Source organism: Candida pseudojiufengensis (assembly GCF_024610245.1).
Source record: "Candida pseudojiufengensis strain CBS 10847 chromosome Unknown scaffold3, whole genome shotgun sequence".
NCBI classification, from domain to species: domain Eukaryota; kingdom Fungi; phylum Ascomycota; class Pichiomycetes; order Serinales; family Debaryomycetaceae; genus Lodderomyces; species Lodderomyces pseudojiufengensis.
In genome coordinates this window covers 979,476-1,001,179 of record NW_026261523.1, presented here as the reverse complement: position 1 = coordinate 1,001,179, position 21,704 = coordinate 979,476, and the positions used below count along the sequence as shown (strand labels likewise).

The 21,704-nt window shown below is 28.3% G+C and overlaps 11 protein-coding genes across 11 annotated transcripts; 5 read left to right on the top strand and 6 right to left on the bottom strand. All coding sequences in view use genetic code 12, as the record gives it.

Annotated features, from left to right (window-relative positions):
• Positions 1-286: 286 nt before the first annotated feature.
• Positions 287-1,735, top strand: KGF55_000880 (alcohol O-acetyltransferase; the record flags this gene model as incomplete). Its single annotated transcript, XM_051761193.1, has 1 exon — positions 287-1,735. The coding sequence occupies one exon, from the start codon at positions 287-289 to the stop codon at positions 1,733-1,735; it is 1,449 nt and encodes a 482-aa protein (XP_051616825.1).
• Positions 1,736-1,924: 189 nt separating this feature from the next.
• Positions 1,925-3,337, bottom strand: KGF55_000879 (putative carboxylic ester hydrolase; the record flags this gene model as incomplete). The annotated part of the gene is made up of 1 exon (XM_051761192.1): positions 1,925-3,337. The coding sequence occupies one exon, from the start codon at positions 3,335-3,337 to the stop codon at positions 1,925-1,927; it is 1,413 nt and encodes a 470-aa protein (XP_051616824.1).
• Positions 3,338-4,304: 967 nt separating this feature from the next.
• APR1 (proteinase A) lies at positions 4,305-5,579 on the top strand (the record flags this gene model as incomplete). The annotated part of the gene is made up of 1 exon (XM_051761191.1): positions 4,305-5,579. The coding sequence occupies one exon, from the start codon at positions 4,305-4,307 to the stop codon at positions 5,577-5,579; it is 1,275 nt and encodes a 424-aa protein (XP_051616823.1).
• Positions 5,580-6,413: 834 nt separating this feature from the next.
• Positions 6,414-9,002, top strand: KGF55_000877 (uncharacterized protein; the record flags this gene model as incomplete). Its single annotated transcript, XM_051761190.1, has 1 exon — positions 6,414-9,002. The coding sequence occupies one exon, from the start codon at positions 6,414-6,416 to the stop codon at positions 9,000-9,002; it is 2,589 nt and encodes an 862-aa protein (XP_051616822.1).
• Positions 9,003-9,136: 134 nt separating this feature from the next.
• KGF55_000876 (uncharacterized protein) lies at positions 9,137-11,461 on the bottom strand (the record flags this gene model as incomplete). Its single annotated transcript, XM_051761189.1, has 1 exon — positions 9,137-11,461. One exon carries the CDS (start codon positions 11,459-11,461, stop codon positions 9,137-9,139), a length of 2,325 nt encoding a protein of 774 aa, XP_051616821.1.
• A 1,408-nt stretch (positions 11,462-12,869) lies between these two features.
• On the bottom strand, positions 12,870-13,271 carry KGF55_000875 (uncharacterized protein; the record flags this gene model as incomplete). Its single annotated transcript, XM_051761188.1, has 1 exon — positions 12,870-13,271. One exon carries the CDS (start codon positions 13,269-13,271, stop codon positions 12,870-12,872), a length of 402 nt encoding a protein of 133 aa, XP_051616820.1.
• Positions 13,272-13,453: 182 nt separating this feature from the next.
• Positions 13,454-14,080, bottom strand: KGF55_000874 (mitochondrial 37S ribosomal protein bS18m; the record flags this gene model as incomplete). The annotated part of the gene is made up of 1 exon (XM_051761187.1): positions 13,454-14,080. The coding sequence occupies one exon, from the start codon at positions 14,078-14,080 to the stop codon at positions 13,454-13,456; it is 627 nt and encodes a 208-aa protein (XP_051616819.1).
• A 432-nt stretch (positions 14,081-14,512) lies between these two features.
• SIT4 (type 2A-related serine/threonine-protein phosphatase) lies at positions 14,513-15,457 on the top strand (the record flags this gene model as incomplete). Its single annotated transcript, XM_051761186.1, has 1 exon — positions 14,513-15,457. One exon carries the CDS (start codon positions 14,513-14,515, stop codon positions 15,455-15,457), a length of 945 nt encoding a protein of 314 aa, XP_051616818.1.
• Positions 15,458-15,705: 248 nt separating this feature from the next.
• NOP4 (mRNA-binding ribosome biosynthesis protein) lies at positions 15,706-17,949 on the bottom strand (the record flags this gene model as incomplete). The annotated part of the gene is made up of 1 exon (XM_051761185.1): positions 15,706-17,949. One exon carries the CDS (start codon positions 17,947-17,949, stop codon positions 15,706-15,708), a length of 2,244 nt encoding a protein of 747 aa, XP_051616817.1.
• A 176-nt stretch (positions 17,950-18,125) lies between these two features.
• On the bottom strand, positions 18,126-20,933 carry VPS16 (tethering complex subunit; the record flags this gene model as incomplete). The annotated part of the gene is made up of 1 exon (XM_051761184.1): positions 18,126-20,933. The coding sequence occupies one exon, from the start codon at positions 20,931-20,933 to the stop codon at positions 18,126-18,128; it is 2,808 nt and encodes a 935-aa protein (XP_051616816.1).
• A 224-nt stretch (positions 20,934-21,157) lies between these two features.
• ELC1 (elongin C) lies at positions 21,158-21,457 on the top strand (the record flags this gene model as incomplete). The annotated part of the gene is made up of 1 exon (XM_051761183.1): positions 21,158-21,457. One exon carries the CDS (start codon positions 21,158-21,160, stop codon positions 21,455-21,457), a length of 300 nt encoding a protein of 99 aa, XP_051616815.1.
• Between the last annotated feature and the right edge of the window lie 247 nt (positions 21,458-21,704).

Genomic DNA, 21,704 nt, shown 5'->3' with positions numbered 1-21,704 from the left:
TGATATTTTTAACACAAACGGCTAAAGTTAAAGTGTTCGTATGTCAAAATTGTCATTAAATTGTTGAGAAACAAACCTTCAACAGCCGTTTGAGTATGGAGAATCTCCTCACCGAAACATTAAACTGAATAATCAGGTTTTTAACCAAATGACTCACGAAAGTTAACTAATTACTAATCACTTAATTATATAAAGTGAACTAAAATTCCATAGCGGAATTTTAATCAGATCTCAGATCTCAATAAGCGGTTTTTTTTTTTTTTACTCATCTTTGAGTCACTAGTACATGTCAACTTCACCAGATCATAAATCCATTTCTAGAAAACCAGAATTTCTTGAAAGGTATTATATATGTAGAGGTTCACAGAAATTTTATAGTAATTTTAATATAACTATTCAATACAATCAAAATGATAGAATAACAGAGCATAATTTATCAAATGCTTTAAGATCATTAATTTTAAAAAATAGTTGGTTTTTACAAAATTTTTTCCAAATTGATGGAACTGATAGTTTTGCCGCAAATTGGAATAATTGGGAATTAAAATATCTTGAAGAAATAAAATTTGAAAATGTTGTTAGTTTTCAAAAAATTGAAAGTTTTAATGAATCAATTTTTAAATATTTAGATGGTTTATCATTAAATTTTAATACTGAAGAAACTTTATGGAAAATTATTGTGTTTGAAACTAATGATAATGAACAATTTATGACTGTTTATGTTGATCATTCAATGTTTGATGGATTATCTGCTGTTCAATTTATGAAAGATTTATCAAAAGAATTATCATTAATTGGAGATGATACAAAGAAAGTGGTAGAAGTTTTATTCAATTTAGAAGAAGATTTTAAATATCTACCTTCAAAACCAATTATTGCTTCTGAAATAATAACAGATTTATATATTCCATCATATGGTAAAATTATAAATCATTATTTAAATGAATATATACCTGGTTATTCCAAGGCATTAAATTATTTATATCCTAAAAATATAAATCCTCCGATCTTTTATAATCCAAAACCAGTTGAAAAAGATTTAACATCAAATTATAAAATTTTGAAAATTTCATCAATTCATATGTCTAATATTGCAAAATTTTGTAAAAAGGAAGAAGTCACAATTACTTCATATATTGATATAATGTTTATTAAGGCATTACAAGAATCAATTTTCAAATCAATTAATCCAACTAGTCCGAAGTATAGTATAAATTCATTTATTGCAATAAATGGTCGAAGATATTATGGAAATGATATAAAGAATTTTAAATTTGGTACAATGGTATGTGGATCTTCCGTAATTTCACCACCTGTTTTAAATGAAATAGAATCAATGAAATACTTTAACCAAGAACTTAATAAACAATTTGAAACAAAATCATCATTTAAAGATATTGGAATGATGAAATATATAAATCTTATGGATTATTTTAAGAATAAAATTGGAAAAATTAATAATAATTCTACATTTACAATATCAAATTTAGGTAAATTTAAAAGTAACTTAGATTCAAACTCCAATTTTAATATTAGAGATATTTATTTTAGTGCAAATGCTGGTATATTATATTCAATTGTTTTGAATATCATATCTAATCCCTCAGGTGAAATGAATATTGTAATTGCTTATAAACCTGAATTTGAAGATTATAAATTTAATGATGGTTCATTAGTTATTCCTAAATTATTTGAATTATTTGAAAAATATGTTATTGATGGGGTAGACGTTTAAGTGGAATATAGAATATAGACATTTTTATAGACTAAATATAGACTTTAATACAAAAAAGAATTTTAAATTTTATGACGATAGTAAATGTTTATTTCTATGATCTGTCTCTAGCAAAACTTTATACAGACTAATACCTTAAACTTTAACGAAACTCTATCTCTATCCTTTACCCTTAATTCCACCTCAACTTTATTCAACAATCATTTGATTTACTAATCTATCATACATAAAACTTTTTGAAATATCTAAAGGTAAATCATTTTGATTTATACTTGTTTCATCAATATCAAATTCATTTAATTTTTTAAAAAATTCACAAATTGGTTTAACATACCATCTTTCACCATTTAAACTAAACCAACCTAAATGGCCACCAATTGTTGTTGTAATCATTGTAATATAAGGATTTAATTCTGTTTCTGAGTAAGGTAAACTTCTATATCCTGTTATAGGATCATCTTTTGAACTTATTATTAAAATTGGAATTCTAATTTTTAATAATCTATTATTGGGGGAAGCTAATCTATAATATTCATTTGCTGAATTTAAACCAAATAATTTACTTGTAAAAATTTCATCAAAATCTTTTAAAAATTTAATTTTATATTTAGTTGGATTTGATTTAAATTCCTTAATGAATTCATTTTCAATCATTATATCATTATGATTGTTTATTAATTTTAATAAATTATTACACATTGTTGGTGAATATACATTATGACCTATAATACTTTCTCTTAAATGTATTGCACCATCTGGGAAATCCCATGGAGTACCAAACATTGCAGCACCTTTAATTTGTGAATTTATTGAATTACTTTCTTGACCTAAATAATTTGCCAATATAGCACCACCTAAACTAAAACCCATTAAATAAATTCTTTTATTAGGCCATTTCTTTGTAATAAATTCATTTATAACATATCTTAAATCATTTGTCCATAATCCATTATATAATTGTGGAGAAGTTATTGTATGTTTTGCACAACCTCTTGAATTTATAACTATTGCATCAAAATTATAAGGAGGTTCAATGATTTTTTCTAATACTGCTCTTATATATGCTTCATATGATCCACCTGATAATCCATGTAATATCAATAATAAAGGTTTTTCACTATCATTTTTTATAATTTCTTCTTTTGGATTTTTGAATTCAGTTCTTGGAGGTAATTCTTTACTTTGTGAATTTGGTTTATAATTTAAATGATTTTCATCATGTTTATAATCTTTAGTGTTAATTGCATAATCTAATGCTATTGTACTTTCACCTTTCCATTGATCATATTTTAAATCAATATTATCAGAAACTTGATATGTTTTATTTTCTATATTTAAAATTTCTCTTTTATAATGAACATGATGATACTTTTCAAAATTATTTAATGCGGTATAAGCAGTTTGAACATGTCCAGATGATAATAATGGATTAATATAAAACGAATAATTTGATGAAAATTCAGGTATTTCAATTTTAATTAATTCTGGAATTGTAATTTCTTCAATTTTATTTGGATTTTCTTCATTTGGTTTTTTAAATTTAACAGGTTTATTTGGTATATAGTTTTCCACTTTTGAAGTGAAGAAACCTGAACCAAACATTTTCTAGTACTTCGTTTAGTAGCCTTTCAAAAGTGATTAAATCTTATCATCTCTTTCTAATAGAATATCATTTTGAAATAATATCCGAAATTAAGCTTTTGTGTCATTTTTCGTAATAACCGAAACACTCACTCACTCACAAGATAACTAGTTCAGTGCGTAAAAATAGAATTTTGTGGAGTAAGCATTGCCACGAACGGGTCAATAAGGAACTAACTTATCAGAATCTAGTTCAAAAACATCTCCGAGAAAACCAGAATAAATCCTTCTATTTAAAGTACACATCAGAAAACCCACACACTTTGGTTTTTATAAACTATCAAGTCATTTAGATCTAAGTCTTATACTTACCCAAACTCAAACACTAAGATCTTTACTCTTCTTTGTCTTTTAAATTGAAATCTGAAACCGATTAGAATAACAAAAATTCTTTGAATCAACTTGAGACATTTATTTACTGATAAGATTGCTACGTCATTTTTTAACTATTATAGTAAACGACTACTTTATTGAGGTTAATTATGTCTTAAAATGGTTATACCAAATGTCGTCGTATAAATGTACTTTTTATCTAATCAGTGACAATTGATGCTGGATTAAGCCTTTGTGTTACTAATTACATAATCACTTAGTAGTACTATTACATAATCCACTACTTAATTACTTTACTTAATTTAAATTGCCACTATTTTTATCCCTCTCCTAATTTATACTAAATTTAAACCAACAAGTCATATCTTTTAAATCTTTCTTTCTTTAGTTAACAGATTGATATTTAATATTCAAACATTGATTATTTATTGAAATAGAACAATTAATAAAGATTAAATTGATATTTATTCAAATTTAAATTTGTACCGTGGGCTTTTTAATATTAAAACAGAGAACAAGTAACTATCAAGTATTTCTATTCCATTTGAAGCTATAATCAATATCAATAAATAATTGAATTAATTTAAAGAAAAAAATGCAATTATCCATATCAACATTAACTTCAATTGCTACTACTTTATTAGCTTTTTCTTCAAATTTAGTTGATTGTAAAACTCATTCAATTAAATTAAATAAATTATCAAATGAAGAAGTTTTAGATGCTAATAATTTTGTTGATTATACTAATGCTTTAGCAAATAAATATTTAAATTTATTTAATAAAGCAAATGGTAATCCTCAATCTTATGGAATTCAACAAGTTATGTCTAATCAACATCAACAAGCTCAAATTCCTTTTGTTACTCCTAAAAATAAAGGTAAATATGATGCTCCATTAACTAATTATTTAAATGCTCAATATTTTACTGAAATTCAAATTGGTACACCTGGTCAATCATTTAAAGTTATATTAGATACTGGTTCATCAAATTTATGGGTTCCTTCACAAGATTGTAGTTCATTAGCTTGTTTTTTACATTCTAAATATGATCATGATGCTTCTTCAACTTATAAAGCAAATGGTTCTGAATTTTCAATTCAATATGGTTCTGGATCAATGGAAGGTTATATATCACAAGATATTGTTTCTATTGGTGATTTAGTTATTCCTCATCAAGATTTTGCAGAAGCTACTTCTGAACCAGGATTAGCTTTTGCATTTGGTAAATTTGATGGTATATTAGGTTTAGCTTATGATACTATATCAGTAAATAAAATTGTACCACCAATTTATAATGCAATAAATCAAGGTTTATTAGATTCTCCACAATTTGGGTTTTATTTAGGTGATACTAATAAAGATGAAAATGATGGAGGAGTTGCTACTTTTGGTGGTTATGATGAATCATTATTTCAAGGTAAAATTACTTGGTTACCCGTTAGAAGAAAAGCTTATTGGGAAGTTTCATTTGAAGGTTTAGGATTAGGTGATGAATATGCAGAATTAGTTAAAACTGGTGCAGCAATAGATACTGGTACATCATTAATTACTTTACCATCTACATTAGCAGAAATTATAAATACTAAGATTGGAGCAACAAAATCTTGGTCAGGACAATATCAAGTTGATTGTGATAAAAGAGATTCATTACCAGATTTAACTTTAACTTTTTCAGGTTATAATTTTACTTTATCAGCTTATGATTATATTTTAGAAGTTGGAGGATCATGTATTTCAGTTTTTACACCAATGGATTTCCCAAAACCAATTGGTGATTTAGCAATCATTGGTGATGCCTTTTTAAGAAGATATTATTCTATTTATGATTTGAAGAAAAATGCTGTCGGTTTAGCACCATCAAAAGTTTAAAAATAATTGATTATAATAGATGATATGATATTTTTAGTTCAATTTTTGATATAAAAAAGAATAGAAAGCATAAACAAAAAATGATTTAAAAGAATAAAAAAAGTTGTGGTTTTTAATATTTAAATTTAATATATGTTTGATTTTGTAGTTACTTTGAAGAAGATTTATTATTACTTGTAAATTTGTTTGTTGAAACTTCAATCACTTGTTCCACCTGGCTTGATTTACTCTTTGTTACACTTGGTTGAATCGACTTTTTTGGTGAATAGATGATCTATTTTGTCTCAATCGGTTTGATAGATTCCTTTGGTTGTAAGTTAATGAATGTCTTTATCTCGTAAAACTACTTGATGAACCGTTGATGTAATGTACTACGTTTAATATGGTGATGCTGGTTGTCTCGTTTTCACAAAATTAAGATTTTTTTACAACCACTTTTTTTTTTTTGCAACCAGCCATTTTTTAGTAAACAAATTTAAAACAAATACGAATCAATTGAGAAAGATCAACGATATTAATGCAGTAGATCACCAACTTATAATCTTACATCACTTGATTCATTACACTAAATCATAATTTTATACTTATATAAGACAAAAATTTAGTGATATAAAACCAATTCAATTTGCTTTCGTCTAAATTTTGATCTACATTTTAAACTTTTACTAAGAATTTCACCAAGTCATCAAACCATAAAATTTCAAGATTTACTATCACTAAAACTTAATCTTAATTTTGTTACCATATCAAACCAAACCAAGCCAACCCTAAAACTTTTCATTTCAAATTTTATATATATTAGTATTGGGGGATTCGTCAAATTAAAATTTCATTATGAAAGTTGTTCCAAAATTCCCACTTCCTTCTGATCCAACTTATGACTATAATCTAATACCATCAAATAAAGAATTAACCATAACAAAAAAGGTATCAACCAATAATAGACTAAGTAGAAATATAATTACTGATTATCCACATTTACTTAATTCAAATCAACATAGACAGGAATTAAATCCTTTTTACGACAACAAAAAAACGATTAATTCTAATATGGCACAAGAAGTATTAAATAGTAGATTAGAAGTTGAATCAACATCAACTACTTCATTACCCATTTCATATCCATATTATTATTTAGAAGATTATTCTCCAAGTAATCAATTATTACTACAAAATCATGAATCAAATAAATCTGCTGATACATTTGAATTATTGAAATCAATAAATCCACCTCAAAAGGAAATTAGTCCTCCAAAAAAAGCAATTCAGCCAACGATGCAAGTCTCACCAAATAGATATAATGATTACAATCAAATACCAAAAAGATTTTCACAATTTATAATTGATCAACAAAATCCGTATATTTCACAAAGATTAGATAATTTAGATGATTTAAATGAGGATAATTTATCAAGTATAAAAACAAATGATAATGAAAAGGGAAATTCATCAATTCAAAAATCTTTTAGTTTAACAAATAATTCTAAAACTAAAAGATCAAGTGCTAATCAATCACAACATGATGAATTTTTCAATAATTCTGGTCAATTATCTAGAAATATTTCAAATTCAATGGAAAGTCAAGCTACTATTTTTTCAACTAGACAAAAATCATCATCTGAAAGTAATGAAAGAGTAACAACTCTGAGAAGAATTGGATCAAGAAATTTACCATCTCAAAGAAGAGGAACTCGTCAACCTCATATTCAAAAACATATTAATAATTCACTTCGTAAAAGTAAATCATTATTTCAAAAAAAACCAAAATCAAGAACTTCAAATGTTCAATTATATCATAATGATTCAACAAATTCTTCAATTATAAATTCATCAATTCAATCAAGTTCAAGTTTAATTAGAACAAATGCAATAAAATCAAAAAGGGGAAGTTTATGGTATAGATTTAAATTACAATTGGTTAAACTTTTGAATAAATTTAAATTTTATAGTTTTAAAGCATCATCAAAAAGAGCAAGAGGATCTATTAAGAGATCAAAATCAAAATCAATTAAGCGATCAAATACAAAAAACCGTGAAAGTTGTCAAAATCAAGATATAAAAAGATTAGCCTCGATAAAATTATTACCACCTCATAAACTTAACAAAAATAATAATAATTCAAATTATTTAAAAATTTCAAATCCTTCAACAAATCCAAATTTAGGTTCAACTCCAATATATCATGTTTCAAAAATGGACAAAAATTTAAAAAATCTGATGGGTGCAACAAATAACCAAAATTTAAGTCATGAAGAAATTGTTAATGAAAATTTAGGTAAATATAATCATTTAACAAATTATATAAATCAACAAGATAAAAATTATTTACAAAATAAATCAACGCTAAAAATTCAAAATAATAAACCATCGAGAATAATTGAAGAATTACCATCACCACAAATAGATAATGAAGAAGATGATGAAATCAAAACAAATTTACAAAATGTTGAACCATCATTAGTTGCATCAATTGCAACATTATCTTCACAACAACCACCATTACCACCACCACATATAGATCAATCATATCTTACAAAAAAAAGAATTATTAGTAATGTTTCAATAAATAAAGAAAAAAGAATTCAATTAATATGGAATAGTTATTTAAAACAAGTGTTATCAAAACGTATACAATTAAGATTAGAAATTTTAAATTATCAAAATTTTTTAACTAATAGAGAAACTTCAAATTTTATAAATAAAATATTTGAAGAAATTAAATTGGAACAACTTAAAGATGAACGAAATTCAAATATAAGTTATCAAAATTCATTAATTTCAAAAAATTCTTCAAATTCATCTTCTTTTAATAATAAATTTATTCATCCAAATGCTAAATCTCCTTCAATTCATTCTTCAATTTATTCTCATACATCAACTACTACAACCACAACAGAAGAAAATGATGATCAAGAAACAATTTCAACAAGTTCAACAAAACTGTATGAAAATGAACATGGTGATATATTTATTGAATTAGATGATGAATCACAAGAAAATCAAGATAAAGCATTTAATAAATTTATAAATAGAAGATCAATGTTAGGAGAAATGTTAGAATATAATTCATCAGAAGAATCAGAAGATTCAGACGAAAGTGATGGTGATGATGAAGAACAAGATGATGATGATGATGAGCAAGAAGATGTTTACTCAATTCAACAATCAATAAATCTTAAATCTCCAATTTCTTTAACTCATAAAATTAGTAATAGAAGTAATACAAATTCAATTAAATCAGAAACACTCGTTAAAAAATATGGAACAATTAATAAAAAATCATCAACTAAAAAATTAAAACAAATTGTAATGACTAATGATATTGAATTAAATAATCAAATGAGTTACGAAACTGACATACAAAATTCACCATTGAAAAGAAGTTTTGGATTAAATCATAATTTAAATAAATTAAGTACATAGAAGTAATTTAATGAATTTAATAATCTAAATTTTTTCTTTTTTTAATACTCTATCATACATCATATTACAATATTAATTTTTAGACTATATATTACTTTTTTCTTATGAATTAAAATACAAACTAACAAACTTAATCAATAAGCTGTCATATATGAAGAAGCAGAAGAATTAGCATGAGCAGGTAATAAATAGTTAAATGATCCAGGTACTCTTAATTGATTTTGTTGTTGTTGTTGTTGTTGTTGTTGTTGTTGACTCGAAACTTCTTGTTGATGACGATTTTGTCTTTGCTGTCTTTGCCATACACTTACAGCTTCATCAACATTTATAAATTCATCTTCTTGAGGAGGAAGATCATGTCTATTAACATTATCTATCTCATTCGAACTTTCTCTTACTTCTTGTGGTTCTTCATTATTGGAACTTTTATACCTAAATCCTTTAAATAATTGTCTTTGACTTTGTTCTTCCATTGAAATAGCAATTGCTCTTTGTAGTTCAGCTTCATATTCTCTTTGTTGAGCTTCTCTTTCTTCTTGAATTCTTATTTGTTCAATAGCATTATCTTGTTCATTAACTTCCATAATTAAAGAAGGTAAAATTTGATAAAATTTTAAATCATCAATTTTTGTAATTTCCCAAATATTAATTTCAGTGGGTATACAATGTAATTTTATTAATTTTCGAATAGTTTTTTTCAAATTTTGGGAATTTTTAATTAATTTTTTATTAATTCTTAATACGGGGACATGATATCTTGGATCAAATGATAAAAGATCTATTCTTTTATGTAATTTTTCTCTATATGGTGGTGAATTTTCAAATTGTTGATGTGAATAAGCATATTCATCTAATGGAGGTGGTTGATCTTCTTCTCTTATGGTTGATGTTATTTCTGTTGATGAATACAGAGTTGGATCAATTCTTCTATTGAGTCTTTCTATTATTGCTGATCTTGTTTGTTGCATTCTTATTGTATGGGAGATTGTTGTAGATGTTAAAGCAGTTGATGAGGTGGATGATTCTGGAATACTTGAGAAAGTAGTATGGAATGTGGGCGTAGTTGAAGTGATACTTGATCTTCGTATGCTTTCTGTTTGAGGTTCATGGCTTTCCAAATTTTCATCAATTGTTCCACCTCTGGACATATTCATATTTGAGCTGGTTGATACTTGGTTTCTCAACCTAGGATTGCGTTTCGACTCAGGATTTCTTCTTCCTCTTCTACCATTCTGAGCCGTACTTCCAGTTCTCTCTAAAATACACGCAACTGCTTGTTCTCGATCAATTTGAGGCTCATCAGTACTGGAAGAATAAATGCTTGTAGTGGTTGTGTCTTGGCGTCTATTGTATAATCCTGAATTTAATTGTGGGGACGATGATGAAGGACCTTCGTGGGGCTGGGAAGAACTGGTTAATTGTCTCAAAGTATTTTGACGCGATAATAGTCTTGCATTATTTACATTTTCAGATGCACCAACCGTAGGAGTTGCGGATTGCTGATTGTTATTCGATGCATGTGATGTTTCAATTTTGACTAATTGTGGACTTTGGCTTTTTCTTGCAATAACTGGCTCGAATCCCACTGGAAATTCTTCATCTTCTATTTCTTCATAATCTTCAACGTTTGCCCCTTCCTCGTCTACTTCGTCCGTTATGATAATACTTATAATTTCATCATTTATTGGATATGGAGTTTTGAATTTTGGATCAGACGTCCTATCACGTTTGTGTTTACGATTGCCATTATTTGATGGTTTTGATTTAGCTATTGGTTTAGACAGTATATCACTCTGCAAGCTTCTGTCATTAATAATAGGTTTAGAACCTTTGGTTCGGGTATTTGATTCATTGGTTAACTTTTTCATCAATATCAAAGAATCCTTTGAAGAAGCCATACTATTTCTTCTTCGAATTGGCCTACCCTTTCCATTTCTTGAATTATTTACTGTTCTTTGTTTGGGCTTTTTTGAAGCATTCATTCTCCTTGCTCTTATTTGATTTAATGAATCGGATGATTTATTCATATGAGATGCATTTGACATTTTTGAAGAATTTGGAGTATTTGGTGATCTATTCCTTTTAGTAGCAGAAGTTCGATTATTGACAGGTTCTGTAAAATTTGAAGTAGATGTTTGTGGAGGGGTTAATATTGAATTTGGACTATTTGAACCATTTGAACTATTAGGTAGATTTATTCTTTGAGATTTATAAGTCCTAGATCTAGTTGGATCGATAAGTTTTGTTGATTCTTGTTGTGATTGAGATTTACCATTATTTACTTTGAATTGAACATGATAACTATCTGAAGTAGGTAATAATGGTCGACTTGTTGTTGGGGGAGTCTGTTCTATTTCGTCATAGTTATAATTTAATAATTTAGGACTTGAAATATTATAACTTGCCAAATTATTATCATTAGCCTCAGTTGGTTTTTTCTGAAAAATGTTCAAGCCCATTGATCAATATTTTGTATCAGCGAATGAATTACTTAATATGTATCGTTACTATTAAGTTGATATAGTGAAATGATCAGATACTCGAGATTATGAATTTAAGTTGTGAATTAAAAAAGATTGTAAATTATGTTGCAAAGTATAAAAATTATTATTATGAATATTTATTATTTCTATTTTAAGTAATAATTAATTTTTCTACTAACTAACAACTTATTTTACAACTACTCAATAGGCTAAATCAACTTTTAGTAACAATCAGAATAATACTTTGGGAGTTCAAGTTGACATTCAAAAGCATCAAATATTAATGAATGAACATGTTAATTAAAAAAAATTCAAAAATTCAAAAATTGAAGTTTAAGTTTTAGTCAAAATTAACGATATCATTGATAGTTTGCTTTCATTTTAGCGTTCCATTAGCCATTGTTGGAATTATACTTTCAAAAACCGTTTCTTTTTATAATTCTACTATTTTGGAAACCTTATTAGAACAACTTGAACAGTTTTGGTCAAGGTGATGAAACGTTTGTTTCAAGAGTTTAACAGATTTCGATGTTCCTAATGGTTGCGGAAGTATAAACTATGCAAAACGTAAGTCCGAAAATAACTTAAGTTTTCTCTTACAACATATTCGTGAATCAAAAAGTCTTTGGATATTGAGCTTGTTTCGATAAAGACTTTATGATAAGTCTGTACTTTCATCTTGAAGTGTTCATCACAACTGCGAAATCGTTTGTAGGTGCAAACCTACTTAATTATTTAATTTTTAGGAAATTACAGTTGGTTCCTAAATTTAGATGCAAATTGATGTAATCGTAAATGTTCGTTTTCTAGAGCAGGTAACAGGATGGATCAACAAGGAGTTTCCTATTCACACAGTCAAAAAAAAAAAAAACAAAATAAGGCTGTAGAAGGTTCGGTCAAACTCTAATACTTTTACTTTCGAACATCTTCTTAAACAAATTTAGCTTAATGCTTCGGTGAGTCCGTTAGTTAAAAAAGATTGTGGAGAAACACCAAATTTGCACAGTTTAAATCCCAACTAATCTCTGGTTCTAGGTACAATATTGCTTGACTTTTGGTATTATAATACTTTTAAGGGGCAATAGACTCAGATGCAAATAAGATCACTGGATTATAAGCCATTTTCATCATTTAAGAATCATTGAAAGTTTTAGGCTCAGATCTCTCACACAAGAGTCTATGAAAGTTTTAGAGTTTAGATCTCTCAAACAATGAAGAAGGAATAAAAGATTGATCCGGTGACAAAAGATTTGATTTTCTATTTCATTAATTTTGAATACTATTTATTGAGACCAAATTTTCATATAAAATCATGATTAATCTTGAGCAAAGTCATAACAGAATCTGAAAGCATTTAAAAAAACCAATGATAATATCTCCTTTCTTACTTTTTACCATTCTTGTTATTTTTAATTTCTTCTTCCAATTTATCTATAGTATCTTTTTGTTCTTGTAATTTAGCTTTTAATTTTTTTAATTGAGCTTCTTCTTGCTTTTTAATATAAACATTTTCTTGAGCTCTTTCTTTTTCTGAAAATGAATCTTTACCAATTGATCCATCAACTAATCTAGTTGATGAAATTGAAAATAATCTTTTTGATGATACAATTGAGGCTGAACCTGATGATTTAATGAATCTTGATAACATTTTAAATGATTTGATATATTTATTAACTAGAATTGGATCAATTGAGTGTAAAAGTTGACTTATTGAAAATTGATGTAAAAGAGTTGGATGGTTTTTTTCTAGATTTAAATGTTTTATAAATTTGGGAGTGACTTTCATTTGCTTATACAACTTAGAGTAGTGTATTTTATAACAAAAAGGATATGTATAGTAGACACATTAATCAAACCATATCTCGAAACTGATCTAACGTGTAAGAAGTAATTGGTGCTTATCAATTATTACTACAAATCCTTTCAATCACTAATCTTGATTTCAATGTAAAAATACAAATATGGTTACTATATATTTCTTGATGGTAAAAATCTATAATGTTTATGTACAGTAGATAACAATCCTAAGTTTCTTGCATTCTTTATAGCTGCAGTCAATCTCTTTTGATTTTTAGCATTACATCCAGTAATTGATCTTGGTAAAATTTGACCAGTACTAGTTAAAAATTGTGATAAAATTTCAGGCATTAAATAAAGTGTTCTTGGATTTATTCCTGATTTAACAAATGGATCTTCTTTTTTAACTTGTTGATTTTGTTTTTTCTCCATTCTATATCTATTCATACTAAAATCAAATGGATTATAAGTTGTGCCTGATTTAAATTTTCTTTGTAATGTTTGTGCTATATGTATTGGTGGTTCACCACTTGACATTGATTCTGTTATTCTTGATAAATTCTCACTTATATCTGACTGTACGGAGGATGATTTAGAGTTTGATGAAGATGCATTTGACGCTTCACTCCATGATTTTTTACTTTTCATGTTATTGATATTTGATTGATCGATTGAGGATGATCCTGATGCGGTTGCTGATGATGATGAGTTTTGACATTTTTGGCTGATGGACAAATCTCGTATTAGATTAAGCAGTATGTTCAGTCTAAGACCAATTATCGTGTTTCTAGATAACATCGTAGAATATATATGTTGTAGTAGAACTAGTTCAATCAGTACATGAATTGTAAAACTGAAAAATTTATTTTTGCAATTCATGATACAAAAGTTACGGATTTTTCTGGCTACCAAATTTGGGAAAAAATGATGGAATCATGGAAATTAATAATAAATCACAAATTAATGATATCATCATCACAATCATTATTAATAATTCTTTATATTGATAACTATCAAAAAATTATACCTATTCATCTACTATATCTGTTGCGCTCACTGATCAAACTTTTGGGATACTAGCTTTTCAGTTCATTAGAAATACCCATAGAGATCTAAATATAGTGACAGTAGTCCAAATACTCAATTTAATATATCTATTCATCAAAAAATTTATAATACATCACAATTCATAATTTTACCAAAAAAACATAGACATAAAACATTTACAAAATGGGGGAACGAGGACCAGATCAATGGCTTGAGCAAATCAAAAAATGTGTAGCATTGTCAGAATCAGACATGAAGCAGCTTTGTGAATTAGTCAAGGAATTATTGATGGAAGAATCCAATATTCAACCAGTACAATCACCTGTAACAGTATGTGGAGACATTCATGGTCAATTCCATGATTTGTTAGAATTATTCAGAATATCTGGCGGGTTACCAAGTGATGATAATCAAACAAACTATATATTTTTAGGAGATTATGTTGATCGTGGATACTTTTCATTAGAAACTTTTACATTACTTATGGTTTTAAAAGTAAAATATCCTCATAGAATAACGTTAGTAAGAGGAAATCATGAATCAAGACAAATTACTCAAGTTTATGGTTTTTATGAAGAATGTTTAACAAAATATGGATCAACTACTGTATGGAAATATTGTTGTCAAGTATTTGATTTTTTAACTTTAGCTGCTATAATAGATGGAAAGATACTATGTGTACATGGTGGTTTATCACCAGAAATTAGAATGTTGGATCAAATTAGAGTTTTATCAAGAGCTCAAGAAGTTCCTCATGAAGGTGGATTCTGTGATTTAGTGTGGTCAGATCCTGATAATGTTGATACCTGGGCCGTCTCACCAAGAGGTGCAGGTTGGTTATTTGGTTCTAAAGTTTCAAGAGAGTTTAATCATATAAATAATTTACAATTAATCGCCAGAGCTCATCAATTAGTAATGGAAGGTTTTAGATATCATTTTAAAGAAAAAGATGTTGTTACCGTGTGGTCAGCACCAAATTATTGTTATAGATGTGGAAATGTTGCGAGTGTGATGCAAGTTGATGAAGATTTAGAACCAAATTTTAAAATCTTTAGTGCTGTTCAAGATGGTGATTTAACAGTCAAAAATAATAATACAAAACAACAAAGAAGTGATTATTTCTTATAAATATACTCACTTACGAATTTGTTTCATGAAGGTACGACCAATAGATTCACGAAGTGTTTGACAACATGTTTTAATTCATAAATTGTAACGATATGTAATGATAAATAAGTTTTAACGAAAAAGTAAAAGAACTTAATGAAAATAAAAAGAACGAGAAAATGATATAATAGAGACTAAGGCTTGAATTTAAATAATGACGAATGTATATTACATAGATAAATTTGTGTAATAATCGTAATGCAAAATAATTATTTTTTACCTTTTCTTCTTCTTCTCTTTTGTCCAATGATTGATTTGACATTATCTGAAAGTCCCGATTTGTTTTTAGGTTCTTTCTCCTGTTTCGAGCCTTTGTCTTGTGATGAGGATTGATTTTTTATTTCTCCTTTGTTCATGTTACCTTTCTTCAGTGACCCTTTTCTCTTTTGTTTTTTATCATTTCGATTTGAGGTAGTCTCTCCATCGTCATCATCTCTTTTTCTCTTTCTGCTTGACTCGTTTTTACCGTCACCGTTGGAGTCGTTGTACTTTCTACTGATTAATTCTTTTTCTCTCCTCCTTTTCACAACTTGAGCATTTTCAACAGCAAACTCAACAATCAATCTTCTTTTACTTAGCCCTTCCAATTTAGCCAATTTTATCTCATCTTCACTTAAACCCTCGATTATTTCTTGATTAGTAACTTCATGAGCATTTAACCATCTCAAACCCTGCAAAGCTGCCTTATGATCTCTAAATTCAATAAACCCATATCCTCTATTTCTACCAGCTTCACCAGTTCCTTTAACTTCCATAATAACTTTTGCTTGTTTCACAACACCTTTATGTTTTGAATTTTTCGATTTGGTTTCAATCTCTTCCTGTATTTCTTTTTTCAGCTTGGTTGATCTAGAAACTTCTTCTTTTGACAATGGTTGACGATCACCATTTTTCACCTCAGTGGCAAATTGTACCACTGCTTTTCTTCCCAAAGCTTTTAATGCTTTCGAATTCATAGCTCTTGGTAAATTTCGTATGGCTAATCTTGTTAACGATAAGTGCAATGTTGGGTTTTTGTTCAATTGCTGTACTCTTAATTTGTAAGATTTCTCTCTTAATTCTAAATCAGTTTTTGATATCTTTTGTGCTAATTTTGAGTTTTCTGTGATTCTACCTTCATTCAATAAAAATAGATTACGTTTGTCTTTCTCTCCTGGGGCTTTACCCAATAATTCTTTTCTTTTAATGGAATTTCTTTCAGCCAATTTATTAGCAGACTCCCTGTCAACAGCTGACGTAATTGATAAGATCCTTCCTTGGTATACATATTGTGGTGATACATCGTCAGCAATCAACATTGAAGATGATCCCGTGTTTGATGGAGCGTTTTCAAGACATTCCAAGTAAGCTTCTTCATTCTTGAAGGCAACAAATGCAGAGCCTTTAGCTAATCCAGTTTCTTTATCTATGACTGGCAATGCATATTTCACGGGACCAAATGACTCAAAATGCTCCTTCAATGTTTCTTCGTCAGCATCGTAAGGTATATTACGGACAAAAACAGCATATGCTTCTTGTCTATTACTTTTCTTTCGAGGTTTTTCCTCTTCTTCTTCCTCTATTTCAATATCACTATCCGCTTTTATTTTGACATCTTCATCTGAGTCAACTTCATCATCTGATTTTATTTCGTTTAATTCCCCAAATTCTGGATCATCCTCATCATCACTTTCATCTTCATCCTCATCATTATCTACTACCACTACTTCCTCGTCATCATCTTTCTCATGCTCTGAAACTTCATCTTCCTCTTCATCATTTTCTTCGTTTCGTTCTTCCCTTATTTTCTCCCACTTAGACTTTTCAACAGCAAAATCAACTGAAACTTCTCTTCCATCAATCTTTAATCCTTTACACTCTTTTACAGCTCTTATAGCTGCAGATTGTTTCTTCATTATTACGAATCCAAACCCAGTCATTTGTCCTGATTTTTTCTTCGGTATATATGCATCAAATACTGCTCCAAATTTATTGAAAATTTTCTTTAACTCTTCTGGTTTTTTACAACTCCATGGTAAATTTCGTATTATCAATCTGGCTCGTCGTTTCTCAACTGGTTCTATTGACTTTTTTTGAGTCGTACTGTCTCTATCCTTCCTATCTCTTCTTTTAGCTATATCTACTCTTAAAAATCTATCGTTAAATTTGGTCTTCCTTGATTCAACCAATGCTGTTAACGTATCATCATCCATTGTGAATGAAACAAAACCGAACCCTCTGCTTTGACCTTGTTCGTCATTGACAACCACTGCATGTTTGACTGGGACAAATTGTGAAAAAAATTCTGATAACTGGTCTGAAGTTGTTTCATGTGGAATTGATCTAACAAATAAAGTCTTTCTGTCTAGACCATCATCGTTCAATTGAGTTGGTTCCTTCTTTGATACGTTTGCAGATTTCTCTGCTGTTTCCGGAAGAATTGCTTCAGTCGTTATCTCTTCTATCTCTACCATAGTGATATCGTGCTTGTACTGAGCAAACTGGTGTTTTACATAAACTCAAAAATCAAAAAAGTGAAGCATCGCAGAATAAGTCCCATTTATTACACAAAAACTCAGTTTTTGAAACAAGTTTGAGGAGGACAAGAATTCATTTACACTAAAGTAGATTCTCAATTCAATTCTAGTATTCAATATCCTAGTTTCTTTATATAACTATTTATGATATTACTAGCTGTCGAATTCGTTTGCGGAACGTTTTTGCTAAGATTTTTCAAAATTTCAACATCTTTATTTTTAAAAGCTTCTTGAGCAGCCAGTTCATAATCATCATTCCTAATAAATAATCTAACTTTCTCATCGTATTTATATTTAACCGAATTAGATATGTATGCAGAAATATGTCGTCTAGGAAAATTAAACTCAAATCCTGCGTCAATAAAAGGTTCAAACCCGATTGGAGATTTCGCACTAGTTGAATCCAATGATCCAAATACAAATTCATATAATCTATCATAATCCTTCGTCTTTGAGTAGGTTGATAGTACTAAATACCAAAATTTCTCTTGACCTATTTGAAATTCTTTTACCAATTTTGAAGCTGGCTTTATTTGATGCATTGAAATTAGCTGTTTGATTACAGCGCTTATTGACTGATATTTATAAAAGCTTTGTGAGTATATCTCTTCCAATTTTTTTTGCTTTTCCAAAAGGTCAAGTTCCCTCTGAAATGTCTTTATGCTTGTATGATGTGTAGACTTTCTAATTAATTTTTGAAGTAATTTTTTGTATTGATTGTAGTAATCTTCACCCTCAGGGTTGGAGTTCAATTTTCGGAATTGTTTGAGTTTGTATAAGTCAACTTCATCAGATCTGTCTTGATGTGATAAAAATTTCTCCATTATTCTTGGCTCTAGTTCTCCAATTGATGATAGCCAAGTATGTCCAATTACATCACCTTCCACGGGAATATTTTCGGTTCGTGAGTCAATCTCTCCATTAATGTTCAGCTCGTCTTCCTTGACTCGTTTCTCATTCTGATTGAGAATTTTGAAAAAGTCCGATAAGGAAGTAGTTTCTTGAAGGTATATTAATATTAGCACACTCAAATCATAATCTCCAGATTGGAAAGATTTGATCAAAGCCAACTCAGACTCTTCATAACTTATGTATTCACGGATTTTATTGGTTATTGATGGATCTATATTGATCAAGGAGTTACGTAATTCAGTACGTCCTTCTTCATCTGCTACATCAACAATGTCAGATGTAGTGATGTAATTCGTTTTGTCATTCCCACCAGAAATCAATTTCTTGAGTATTTGTTTGAATAATTTTGAATCTGATGATGAAGAGTCATTTCTGATAAGGGTGCAACAATAGTGAATATATACCACAGGTAACAAGTTTTTTAATTCTAATTTGTCAATTATCTTCAAAGATAAATAGTGTTGATCTCTTCTAAGTAACATTTTGACAACTTCCTCCCATCCTAAGATTTCAATTTCTGAATAAGTCAAAAATAAACCTAATTCAAAACTTCTCAATTGATTTAAAACTTTTACAATATTTAGTGCACCTAAATACTCGTTCGAATCAAACTGATTTTCTGTGTCGTAAATTTTACCAAATGATGCTGCTCGTAGGGCTCTTTTTTGCCACACGGGATCAAATTCATAAAGTGCAACATTCAAACAATCTTCCATTGCTAAAGGCAACAAATTATCATTCTTCAAAAAATTTATGTTCGCATTGGCTTTTGATGCATTTAATTCAAATTTGTCGATACAATCGGCTAATAAACCACTGGGGCTATTTGAACCTATTTGATACATTGAAACAATCTTTTCAGGAACTCTTGATAAAAATTGACATTTATTTGAAGTCAAAATTCTTATGCCATCGGGTAAGTGATGTAATATAGGAATGGTATAACTAAGATCATCTTTACTTGAATTTTTTAATAATAAATTGTCAATATCAAATTCATCATCGTCATCTATATCATAGAAAAATGATATTGATTGCTGACCTGGTCCAATTAACTTGACCTCGTCCTTGAATGATAAGACGATCGCATCGTTTCCACACCATTCAACTTGATAAGGAGAACTTGATTCGTTCGCAGTATCATATTCCAATAAAACTTGGTCAAATGCACTACTTACGACAAATATCTTTCTGGTTGATTCATTGTGTAGCGAGATTAATTGACCACTTTCCGATATTGAGATACTACTAAATGGACCATCCGTCAATTCTTGATCTAAAATTTCATAGTTAGACAATCCAAAATCTATTCCAATAACTAAGACGGTATTTTTCCAAGCCAAATTAATAAGCAATCTCTCTGATTTGTGTTCTATATGTGCTGCAAATCCTTCAATATCCTTCGGTACATATTGATTCAATTTGATTTCGAAGTTTTGATGAGTATTTAGATCACTTATGATTAATTTATTTTCTAGTCGAATTATGAGATATTGTCGGTAAACTTGTGCTTCTAGTATGTTTGTGACTTCTTCGGTTTCATTGTTTTCTAAGTTAGTTATCAATCTCCCAGAATTTATTTCATTTCCATTTAAATTATCCTGATCTGAGTTTCCATTGACACTTATATTATCTAGACTTATGATATCACTATATATTTGATACTCGTTGAAATTCCCCTTGAAGTCCAAGTAATGTCGATATTTCCCATTATTAAGTAGTAAAACTAACTCCTCATTTTTGAAATAAAAACCTAATATATAATCAGACTGAGTACTATTATATACAATTGACCATATTTTATTACCACTTATGCTATATATATCAATTAAGTTCGGATATGGTACATTTTTTGATGCTAATGCAATTAAAGTTGAATTTGTTGAAATTGAGATTTTAAAATTAGAATGAATATTATCAATTGACCAATTTAAATGATCATAACAAGTTCTTATATCATAGTAAACATTCTGAAGTCTCAGCCAATTATAACTTGGGTTTGTCGGCATACGTTGATGTAATACGTAAGATATTCGTTTAAATTACTGAACTAACATACTAAGTTTGATAATAAGTGTAATATTCCAAAGTTTCAGGACACTCAAAAAAAGACTTTGGAAACACGCGACATTGATTCAAAAGATCTACTTTACAATCAATTATTACATTATATTTCTTATCATAAACTTGCAGAAGAATCATTATCATTTTAACAAGAAAGAAAGGTTTTGAAATGGCTGATATAGAGAATGAGTTTGTAACATTAGTATCCTCGGATCAATTTAAGTTCATAATACTGAAAGAAGTAGCATCAATATCATCAGTTTTAAGAAATTCTCAAGGATTTGAAGAGGGTAAAACAGGTAAAATAGATTTAGATATGGAAGGTGATATACTAGAATGTATTGTTGAATATTTATATTATCATTTCAAATATAAAGACATAGCGGAAAGTGGTGATATTCCTGAATTTAATATACCGACTCATTTGGCTTTAGAATTATTAGTGAAAGCAGATTATTTGGATATATGAATGACCAATGAATGATGACTTGTAAATAATGTTTATTAAAATAGAGTTTATCAATTAAGGTTGTAGTGTAATGTACTGAAAAGATTGTAAGTTCTAAATTTTTGTATATCTCTTGTTATTTATATCTTCTATTGTAAATTAGTGATTTTATAATTTCCCCCTTATCAATAATAGTCTAATCACTTTTTATACAATACAAGAACAATACAACATATAACTTACATATACTCAGGAGTTCTATCGTCAA